The sequence below is a fragment of the Sciurus vulgaris genome (genome assembly GCF_902686455.1).
Source record: "Sciurus vulgaris genome assembly, chromosome: 3".
NCBI lineage: Eukaryota > Metazoa > Chordata > Mammalia > Rodentia > Sciuridae > Sciurus > Sciurus vulgaris.
In genome coordinates, this window is record NC_136463.1 from 34052422 (window position 1) to 34063748 (window position 11327).

Here is an 11327-nt window from a genome sequence, read left to right on the forward strand (position 1 = left end):
TTACAAAAAAGCATTTGTTTTTTCTCACCTTGATAATCCATCCTGGCACCTATTAAAATATAAGTTGGGCTGTGGGTATAGCTAAGCTCAGTGATTAAGAGTGCTTGCCAATTCCCAGAAACCCCCAACACACACACAAAGTTGTAAATAATGAGGCTATTTCTAACTCTGAAATTGGAAATATTTCTGAAATTCCCTTCTACACTACAAAAACGTCAATTTATTTTGTGTTCTATTGAAGCACCAAGTGATTTTTAATAGGAAAAAATATCTTAATCTTTTCCTTGATTCCTACAAACACAACTCTGTGGGTTGTCAGGTATAGCCATCAAATCTAACAAGTACTCCAAAGTTCTTAATCATAGAATTAATAAGTTCTGGTTTAAATACACTAACTTCTTAGGTCTATGTTTAAAGCAAGTTATTTTGCCAACCTATTTATTCAACAATCACAACAGATTAAATATGCAGATATTTTCCTTATGATCTCTACTTCATGCCAATCCCTAACCTTTCCCAAGGATCAAAATGATTAATGTCAATGTTCCTTAAGTATTAAAATAGAAACAACCTCAAAACAGTATTATACTATGTATTTTGGATGGCTGAATACTTCCTTCAACAGTATAAAATTGTTGTGAGCCTACTATAGCAACAGAATATAAAGAAATGTGGTCATACCTTTTCTTCTACTATCTGCTTCCCAGCCTAAAATAATGAGGAACTTAAATCTCAATCAAGGAACAAAACAGGCTGATTTTCACTCACACTCAAAACTACACAGCAGCATTAAACCTGTGTGTTTTAGTACAGTTCTCCAATCCCTTATCCAAACTCCAGAGCAGATGTATGAGAGTTAGGGCTGGCTGTACTTCTATAAAAGGTATATTATATATACTGTTACATAATGCCCTTGGTAAAGTCTTGGCAACTATGTGATGATTAATCAAAGTACACCAGTTATTTCTGCAGGAAAAATGCTTAGTCATACTAAGTGCAAAAGGCAGGCATCAATTCTTGTCAGTTTTTACATTCCACTGGATCAACAACAAAAAAAACCTTTTATTCAGGTTAAAATTTCAAAATTGTGGATAAGAGATTGTGAATCTGTTTTCTGCATTTGTATTCACACAGTGATGGAAATAAGGTAAGCCAAAAAATTGTTACAACAGAACTTGAGTCTAATACTTTCTGACCTTTTAATACTATTTATGGTATACATACATATAACTTGTTTCATTTGTAATTTCATTACAAATTTCATATACAAAGCAAAAAGGCACACATAAGAAATCCACCTTGACCACAGAAACCTGAAAACAGCACCAGCCCTAATGAACAAGACATGTTATAGACAAAACTGAGAAAGTTGAGGTTCTAGAGTTAATCATATTGAACTCAAGCACTAAAATAGGTTGATTTATGAACACTTGAAATTTATTAAAAGTATAAAACTTAGGGAAAACATTTTAAGTGAGGGGAAATAGTCACATTTCAAACACCAAGTTAAAAAATATTAGCTTTCAAAATATAATTTAGATCCCAGACAATTAGGAATCAGAAAATGGGTCTTACCTTTTGTTTCCAGTAGGATGTGGGCTGAACGGCAAGGTGGGTTACTCAATCTGATGTTATGAATAGTTACTGCTTCTTAAAGTGCTTTCTTGGTTAAAAAATAAACTATTTATAGATTCCCTACAATATTATAGAGGGACACAGAAGGGAAAAATTCAAGGTAGCCTTTGTAGTTCCAACAGGTAATCGCCAATATGGGTAGAGGGCCATTTCCTAACATTAAAAACAACATCCTAGTTTCTGTCTGGCTTTTAGCTGTTTGATCACTGAACTACAAAACCTGCTTCTCTACCTTTCATAGTATGCATTAAGTCCTCTAATCTTCACTCTTAACCCTACTTAGCAAAAAATATCTCTTCTCATTTCAATCTGGGGTTGAACTACTAAAATTTTTAGTACATCTCATCTAAATTAATAGACAAGATTGAATAAAGGCTATTTCTACTTTGGTCCTGTTTCCAAACATTCAGTGAACACAAATGAAACCTGGTTTGCAAAGTATAGCTCTTAGTCATTTGACTGTTTCCTCTAATAATTTCATTTACTAAAGATATTCTTAAAAAAAATTCCGCACATCACACTTAAAACTTCAAGCATGTCATGTAACTCTTCAGAACTGTTAAAACAAAATCTACTATTTTTGCTATTTTGAATTCCTATATTACTACTTAACCTAATGGATCTACACCAAAGTATGGCTTTAAAGTACAGTTCTTATTTTGAACCTACCCTCTCTACCTCCTGACTTTCTATCACGTAATTTAATGTACTGGTTGTGTGACAAATCTCTTTTGCTCATTTCTTCCACTACCATGATTACTTCTGGTTTTCCCTGTTTTAAATTTTATCACCTGAATAATCATTTTTAATGCAGCTTACAACTATGATTAGCACACAAGGAAAAAGTTTTAAAGATCTAGATATTTCTGTTGGATACAGAAAGGAGTGGTTTGAGGAAATCAAAAGATAAGCAATTTTAAGTAAAATTTCTCTTCCTCAACCCAAAGCTGAAAATTTAACATCAAGGGGCTCTTTAGTAAAAGTCTTTAAAAAAAAAAAAACTAACAGAATATCAAGTTTGGGGACAGAACAACCTTACGATCAAAGGTTTACAGGTAAAGATTCACTCAAATAAGCAGTTAAATCCTCCAGTGCACTGTTCACATTTCAAAAAGAAAGCCATTTGTGTTGAGTTCTAATATACCTAAGTTTACAGGTACTACTTATCAATTTTTAAAGTAAGTCTCATTGAGAATCTCAAAGGCTATCTCCAAGTTTATATTTATCAGCCAATTTTACACAAACCTCTGTTGTCTAAATGGTCAACAAATTAAGCAGTATCTCTAAGTTTTTAACCATTTTAGCAAAAAGTATGCAAAGCATCTTTCAGAGACTAGATCACAGCCTCAACTACCATATTACAAATTTCTCCCTTATTGTCCCCTTAGACTGTTACAAAAATTAAGAAAGCTAAAACGATTCAGATTGCCTTCCAAGAACTTTTAATTAACTAGTATAAACACAAGCGTCAGAATCTTAATCTTACTAATTTAAAGAATTAACTGATAGAATAGTTACCCAGTTAAAATCTTACATGAAGAGGAAAAAGGACAACCATGCATAGTTTTTTAAAAAATGTTTATTTTTTCAAAGAAAAACGGCAATAGCCAATTGGAAACCTACTTATTCTTCAACTCCAATTTTGTTTTCTTTAAATTTAGAAGTGACTTACTGATTTACTATTTAAACAAACCCCCCCTTTCCCCTTTAAATGTTTACCATCTACTCGTGCTGAATCCTTCCAAGGAGATTGCTCCAGCGTATATCTCCAGGTCCTCGCTTTGCTCCTTTTACCAAAAAATGCAAAACACAATTCCATCGTGCATCTTAAGGGCTCCAATCGTCAAAAATAGGAAAAAAAAAAAAATCTTTGGAATAGCCAATTAAGTTGAATAAAAAAATCCACACGAATGCGGTTTGGTTGGGGCAGGAATCCACTCCTATGTTCCTGGTAATCTGATCCCGCTCCATGAATCCTTGTAATTCATCCTCCCTATCCTATCCACATTATGATTTGAATCCAATGATCCAGCTCCAAGGATTGGGATCCAGTGAGCCCTCTCCAATCCAAACCTTTATAACCAGCAAAACCAAAAAAGAGGAGGCAAAATGTTAGATACTGTAATCAAAAAAGGTTTCTGGGGAATGATGAGTTATGTCTGTCATCAGTTTAACAGATGTACATCAATAACTATCAAATTCCCCAAAACAAGTTTCTGAATGGTGTTCAGATAAATCTTAGAAACTTAATCATCATAGAGACTAATTGGAAGAAGCATTTTATATTTACAGTTCAACTGATAATGCCAACACTTGTTACTGTACAGCGTATTACAGGTTTTGTGGTTGCAAAAAGTTATGTAGCTGAAAAGTTTACTGATATTGTTACCCACCTAAGTCTAAACTAAATCTAATGCTCCCATCTGCAATTTAATTTGTAAATTAAAGTGTCTTAAACATGAGTCAATTATGAATATTAGTTTAAAGGGGAAGGTGAGACTTAAAAGTACTCCCAACTAGATACTAGATTATCTACACCAATACATTGGAATTCTATATTTTGCTTTCATTTTGTCTTAAAAAAATGAAATAGCAACGCTCTTATCAGTCACACAGAGGACATGCAGATTTAGCAGTATTGATATTATACTCTATCTTGTTGGAATTAAAGACACCCTGTACCCACATGTACACCAACAGCAGGTCACACATTAACAGTTGCAACTAAGCACTGTGACAAATTAGCCAGTTCTTCCCACATTAGTCCCTATTAAAACAAAAAAAAGGGGGGGAAGGGAGCAAAATAGTTACAAAATGGGCGATGTAATTTTGCCACAATTGCCAAGGTTTAAAGAGCAAAGCAATTGTAGCTAAAAATACCTGCATCAGATGTTTGCAAGTGTTTTAAGATATATATATATGTATATATATATAAAAATCATTTTTAACCCTTGCCTTTTAGTATAAGGTCAATACTGCCAATTTCATCTGTGACAATAGCACTTGGAGTCATACCATTGCCTCCATTATTGATCTGATCCTCCTCAATCCTCCTTTTGACAATCCTAAAATGATTGAAATGTGCTCCACAATCCTTAATCCAAAGCATTCTTAATCCATCTCTTCAGATATGTCTACAGAAAGACACATGAAAAGCAAGATAAACATAAGAACTTCCCCAGGTGAGATAACCACAAACACCCCAACATCCCAGTTCACACAAACCAGAGCAGAATAGACATTTACACAGTATCACAGTCTGAAGAGCATGGAGAGTTAACTAAATTTAAACAATCCTGTCTATGACATCACTTAAAATACAATTTATCAAAGACATGAGGGGAATGTAGATGTTAGGAGCAAGGGGATATTACACAAGAATGCAATTCAACACTTTAGCCCATTCTGAACAAAACAGTTTGAATTAAAAAATGAAAAGATTGTACTGAGTAAAGGAAAACTGTATACAACATGGGTGCTACAAAAAGTGTCACCAATCATCTTATGTACGAGAGCGAGATCTGCTATGACGGGGAGAATAGCGTGGTGATCCTCTGCTTCTCCTTGGGGAGTAACTGCGACTCCTGCTGTTGCTTCTGCTACGGCTTCTGCTACGACTACGGCTTCGAGATCGAGATCTTCCATAACTTGGACTTCTGGGCCCATCAACTTTAACCCGGATGTAGGCAGTTTCTCCCTATTGGATAGACAGAACTTTCCATTGAAAGATCTAAGCTTTCACCTATCTTCAGGCATGCTGAATGAATACAAAGTAACTAAAACCAGGTATCTGGTAATTTACGTGGACACCTTTGCCTGAATCCTTACCTTCAAATTCCATTGTTAAGACCACTGTATCCAATTCTGGTCAAATAAAAGAATAAGTGTATAACCTACCTCATGAGATCTAAACTTAGTGTTATCCAGTTTTCGAACTGCATAGGTCATATCTTCTTTCCGTACAAACTCCACGACACCAGTGCCATCTCGGTAAACATCAGCATAACATACATCACCTGCCTCACGCATGTGATCCTTTAAATCCTGCCAGCTTCCACTTGGAGGCAGTCCTGAAAAAACGATTTTTCCCTTAACACCAATTACCCTAAGTTTTATATTACAACTTATAACATACATTAGAACAAAGATTACTTAAAAATGCTTAATGATTGTACTTAAGTGATTCCAGGTAAAGAGCTGGTAAGAGTCTGAGATCCAGAGTCCAAATTTATTTGTAAAGGATCTTCATATTCTAGAACCGCAACCTAATTTGGGCAAATCACCACCACAGTAATCCTTATTTACTAAATTCACCCCAAAACCGAAATAATTTAAGGCCCAGAGCGAACAACGTGCAATCGTTAAACCGGTCATGCAAAGAAAATATCCTAAGGGATTCCTGTCCCTTCTCAACCCACAAGAGTGACATAAGCTCACCAGAGACAACCACTCTGTTTTCAGACCGCCTAGATGGGGGGCCATAGCGGCCTCGGGGAGCTCCGCCACCTCCACCCCCGCCGCCGCCTCGGCCTGTACCACGGCCGCTTCGAGGAAACTCCACCCGCAGACGGTATCCATCGTAATCATAGCCGTCGCGACCATACACCGCGTCTTCCGCGTCCCTGCGTGATCATAGAAAGCAAAAGGGATGAGAAAAGAGACCCGCGGACAAAAACTAACTCAGTAGGGAACGAGAGGACCCCGGCACATGCGCACCCACTGTGGAAGAGCCCACATGCGCTGCATAATAGGGCCGGCCCCTCCCCCACCCAGAAACACGCTAGGCGCCCGACCACTACACAGCCCCCGGCGCCTCAGTTTCCCGCTCCGGGCCTGCGCGTGGGCTCTGGGGGCGTCCAAGGCGCCCAGTCACCTGGGACACCACACCGACTCGGCTCCTTACTCGACTTCTGCAGGGGCGATAGCGTGTCGCCCCCAGCCCAAGAGCCCCTCCTTCCCCATTATGTTAAGGCCTTGGAGCCTTCCCCAACTACTCCGACCTATTTCCTCAAGGGTGCAAGCCCCATGCTGCCTCACCGCGGGTCCTCGAACTCAACGAAGGCGAAGGGAGGTCCCCCGCGGCGATTCTTGAGGTCGATGTCGCGGATAGCGCCGTATTTGTAAAACACGTCCTCAATGTCCTTGGTTCGGATGTCTGGAGGTAAGTTACCCACGTAGATGCGGCAGTCGTTGTTCCCTGCAGGACCACGAATCACACCACCTCCCGACATGGCGGCGACGAAAAGCGCGGACTCGAGAACAGGCCTTCCCACCAAGCCTAGCGCACGGCAGAACGAGCCCGCAGCGGCACCACGTCTCCCGCGGCCCCTCCAAAATGGCGCCTTTATCAGCTCGGCGCACGGATATGGGGGGAGGGAGGAAGAGAAGCGGGAGGAAGCAGCTATTCGACCTCAATACGCACGCGCAGGAGCGTAACGGGCACTCTGCGAGGACGCTCACGCACGCGCAACGTCACCCTCCGCACGAAGGGGAAAAAGTCCCCGGCGTTCCTCGCATGCGGGTAATTGGCTATTGGAAGGAGTAGCTGTTTGGGAAAAGTTAAATACTGAAGCCTCGTGAAAGGTGTTATTAATTCCCATGGGATCTTCCAGCAAGCCAGTTTCCCTAGGAATGTTCCTCTTTGAAAGCCACTCTTCTCTCGGAAAGGCCTTGGTGAAACCTAGCCTAGAATCTCGTCCCACCATGCTCCGCGGCGTTAACGGCCTTTGGCGGGAAAGGCTCCGGGGGCGGGACCAAAGGGGGAGGGATCGGGCGGTTACTCCGGAAACCAGGGCATCTTCGGATGTTGCTTGTGGTTCAGAAGCCGGATTGCAGGTGATTCAATTAAAAGCCAGAGCTTAGCGGTACCTTCCTACCCCTTCTGCCAATAGGTGGTGATTGCTTAGACTGAGTCCTATTTAGAGAAATCCAGTTTAAATTTCTTGAAAAATACACTGCTGGTCCAACTTCAATTCAGAATTTGTATGGCTCAATTCTACGGTCTTTATAGTGGCAGTGGGTCGCACCCTGATCAGTCACCGGTGGCACTTGCTAATCATAAAAGAAGAAACCATTATACCGCCGTTCAGGACCCAGATCTTGCTTCTCTCGGTAATTTTTTTCTTGTTAATTGCCTGTCACTGGACCTACCGCAGAGAAGCTCTGAATATTTGCCCATTAACTTGTGCCTGTTCTCTTCCTCTATTCAAAGAACGCGGAAAGAAAAGTGTGTGTGTGTGTGTGTGTGTGTGTGAGAGAGAGAGAGAGAGAGAGAGAGAGAGAGAGAGAGAGAGAGAGTGTGTGTGTGTGTGAATTCTGAGGTTAATTCCTTTTTCAAAGGTTTCCTCTAAAAGTTATATACAAGCGGGGGCTGGGGAGATAGCTCAGTCGGTAGAGTGCTTGCCTCGCAAGCACAAGGCCCCGAGTTCTAATCCCCAGCACCGCAAAAAAAAAAAAAAAGCAGGTAAAAGTTATATACAAGCGGATGCAGAAGGATTGTAAGTTCGAGACCAGCCTTGGGAACGTAGCAAGACCTTGTGTCAAAAAATAAAGAGCTGAAGGCATAGCTTGGTACACCAGGTGCTCCTGATCCCAGTGTGACAGGTAGAGGGAAGTAAGGCAGGAAGTTTATATACAAGAGTTTTCAAATGAGCAAAATGGATGTATGAGAACCGTTACTACTGCGCAGGACTGTTGGTCCCGTTTGCATTCTGGCCTAGGGAGATAAGAACTTTGCCTTTCTTCCAGAAACGTCTGAATAGTGGGATTTTATGTGAAATTTCTTTTGTGCAGTGCTGGGGATTGGACCTCGTGCATGAAATCGTGGGGTGTTTAAATGTTGGTATAATTAATTCGAGTTAAAAACAAAACTCTTCCGGAGGCCCTGCGTGTGGAGGGCGGGCCGCAGTCTCGCACAGGGTGGGGTGCGCGCGTAGGCTGCACCGGTTGCATCTACGCTCCTGGTGAGCACGGCGCGCGCGGTGTTACCTATCTCTGGTGCACTGCTGCAGCGCGGGTCGGCGGCCTGACCCAGCCCGAACCTGGCTTCGGCTCTGGACGAGTTGCAGAAGAATCTCGAAGAGGTAAAGGTGTTGCTGGAAATGACCACTAGGAAAAGAGTACGTGATGCTATCACAGCAGAAAAAAGATTGAGACAAGATGCAACAGAAATTACAGAAGAAAACAGAATTTCTTGACAATGAAAAGCCAGCTGCTGTGGTTACTCCCATTACAACAGGATATACCGTGAAAATTAATAATTATGAATGGAATCAGATAAGTTTGTGAAAATCTACATTACTTTAAGGGAGTTCATCAAGTTCTTACTGAGAATGTGCAGGCGCATTTCGCAGAGAGGTCATTTGAACTTTCAGTAAAGACTTTAACCTGGAAGAGTTAGTTATTCCATGATTGTGAACAATCTTTTGAAACTGGGAAGGCAGTTCAAAAAAAGTAAAGACTTATACAGTTCTTAAGTAGAAAGCAAGCAGAAAACACACGGTGGGAGTAGCTGAAAAAGAATGCAAAGAGAAAGAAAAGTCTTCATATGATGCTGAAACAGACCCTAGTGAGGGATTAATGAATATTCTAAAGAAAAATGTATGAAGATGGAGATGATATTATGAGCGAACCATTAATAAAGCCTGGGTGAAGTCAAGAGAGAAGCCAGCCTTGGCTGGAGTTATGGCTCAGTGGTAGAGGGCTTGCTTGGCATGTGTGAGGCCCTAAGTTCCATGCTCAGCACGGCATGTAACTAAATAAAAAGATCCACTGACAACTAAATAAAAAAAAAAGAGAGAAGCAAGCCAAAGGAGATACAGAATTTTGAGACTTTTAAGTCTTTCTGGGAACTGTAATGTGGAAATATGGTTGTTTCCAATAAGAAAATGTTGGAGAGCTGCACATATAAATTTGACAACTATTTACACAGTTAAGACAGTAAATTCTCTACTTATGGGAGGATATATTTAAATAAAATGTGCTTATTAAATACTTCAAAGATGGTTTCATTGGTATCTGGTCATTTTTCCCCCCAAGAAACGGTTATATGGCATTTTCATTGAAATGTAAAAAGCAAGTCTGACCTAATGAAAATGGTACATTTTGTGGGTTTTTTTGTTTTGTTTTTTCTTTTTTGGCTGTGCTGGGGTTCAAACCCAGGGCCCTGTGCCTGCAAGGCAAGCACTTTACCAACTGAGCTATCTCCCCAGCCCATTTTGTGTTTTTTATTCTGTTAGCAGTATTTGCTTACAGGGTAAGTTAGTGACATCAGCTCCCACCAATGTAATAAGAGTAAAACCTGAATTTTTCCATAAAACTCAGTTGTACTTGTGCTTAAAAGTTGCTGTAGAGTGATTGCTTGTTTCTGACTTAAGTAATGCATAACCTGCACTAATAATCTAGCCACATTTCTGTGTAGATTTAAATACATTTATTTATGAATACAGAATTGACATTGAAACTAAATCAAAACAAGGATAAGCATCTTTGTAGGAGCAATTAGTAAGATCTACTGTGGATCAGATGGGTATAAAACAAAAAAGAATTTGAAAATTTATCTCTAGGTTCAATAAAGTTGGGGTTTTATTTAATGAAAAAAAAAAACCCTGTAATTTATTTTTTATTTTTTTATTTTGAGACAAACTCTCAGTAAGTTGCTTAGGCCCTGTCTAAGTTGCTGAGGCTGGCTTAGAACTCTAAATCCTCCAGCCTCAGTCTCCTGAGTTTCTGGGATTACAGTATGGGCCACTGTGCTGGGCTCCAAGAACACATTTTCTTAATTCTAAAACTGTTTAAAATGTATTTTACGATTATATCCCCATAACCCTAAAATACAAATTCAAATTTGAAATGAGTAGGGATGCTTAATATTGCATCTGTAGGTCCTCAACAGACCTGTAGAGGACCTTTGGTAGTCCCTGAACTCTGGCTGATCTCCAAAATTATATGTATATGTGCATGTACTTTGTTCTGGAAAGAGGATTTGAAATTTTATTCAGCTTCTTGAAGGGAATCTATAGATCTCTGAAAAGGACCTTTGAAAATTTTAGAGGAAAGATTGTCTACCCTTCAGACCATCCTTAAATGATATTTTTTGAAGCTGGACTTTGAATATTAAAAAAAAAAAAAGCAGGATTTTTTTTTTTTTTTTTTAATAAAAAGGAGCTGCTAAAAAAAAAAAAAAAAAAAAAAAAGACACTATCCCAATAATCATATTCACTTTCTAGCACTGTCCCATTGATTTAGTGGCAGAAAAGATGAGATTTTTAAAACATTTTTAGCCACTCATGTTGATTCCTTCATTCAACGGTTACTTGCTAGGCACATTTTCTTGCTGTTCTTTTATCTTTTAATTTAGATGAAATGTCTTCAGGCTCCTCTTCTGTTGATTCATGTTAAATCAATTATAACAAGTGTTTTAAGCATAGGTGCTTTTAATTTCAAGGTATTTTCATTCCAAAAAAAATAAGAAAACCATGAATTCACTTTAATTCTTGTCTAATTTAATATGATCATTCATGATCTTGTTCACTTCATAGGGATAACAATATAGAGTAAATAGGATATTCTTGTTTCTCTATTTGTGCGTCTCTGTGTTTGAACGTAATTGAAGGATAGGTCCTGGTGTTGATAATGAGGAACAGTCTAGGTGGCTGTTTATCAGGGTCTCCCAGGATAGTATTAGCTTGATA

The 11327-nt window shown here is 39.3% G+C and overlaps 1 protein-coding gene and 1 pseudogene across 3 annotated transcripts; one reads left to right on the forward strand and one right to left on the reverse strand.

The window, feature by feature from the left end:
- Positions 1-3196: 3196 nt before the first annotated feature.
- Positions 3197-6970, reverse strand: SRSF1 (serine and arginine rich splicing factor 1). 2 transcript variants are annotated; one of them, XR_013762473.1, is made up of 5 exons: positions 6673-6970; positions 6073-6257; positions 5533-5705; positions 4651-5332; positions 3197-3708 (listed from the first exon to the last, which is right to left on the reverse strand). XR_013762473.1 is itself a non-coding variant. In XM_079131477.1 (4 exons), exons 1-4 carry the CDS (start codon positions 6864-6866, stop codon positions 5138-5140), a joined length of 747 nt encoding a protein of 248 aa, XP_078987603.1. In that variant the 5' UTR covers positions 6867-6970; the 3' UTR covers positions 3197-5137. The 2 variants fall into 2 exon arrangements, 1 of the variants encoding a protein (XP_078987603.1); XM_079131477.1 differs by having other exon boundaries at positions 3197-5332.
- Positions 6971-8680: 1710 nt separating this feature from the next.
- Positions 8681-10779, forward strand: LOC306656369 (calcyclin-binding protein-like; annotated as a pseudogene). The gene has a single exon. The product of its transcript is annotated as a calcyclin-binding protein-like (transcript).
- The last annotated feature ends 548 nt before the right edge of the window (positions 10780-11327 follow it).

Bases quoted from the DNA above. Each gene is read 5' to 3' on its own strand.
- SRSF1 (XM_079131477.1), bottom strand. From the start codon at position 6,866: ATGTCGGGAGGTGGTGTGATTCGTGGTCCTGCAGGGAACAACGACTGC. The intron at 6,258-6,672 runs GTGAGGCAGCAT...ATGATCACGCAG, and splicing joins GTTGAGTTCGAGGACCCGCG to GGACGCGGAAGACGCGGTGT. The intron at 5,706-6,072 runs GTGAGCTTATGT...TCGTTTTTTCAG, and splicing joins AAACAGAGTGGTTGTCTCTG to GACTGCCTCCAAGTGGAAGC.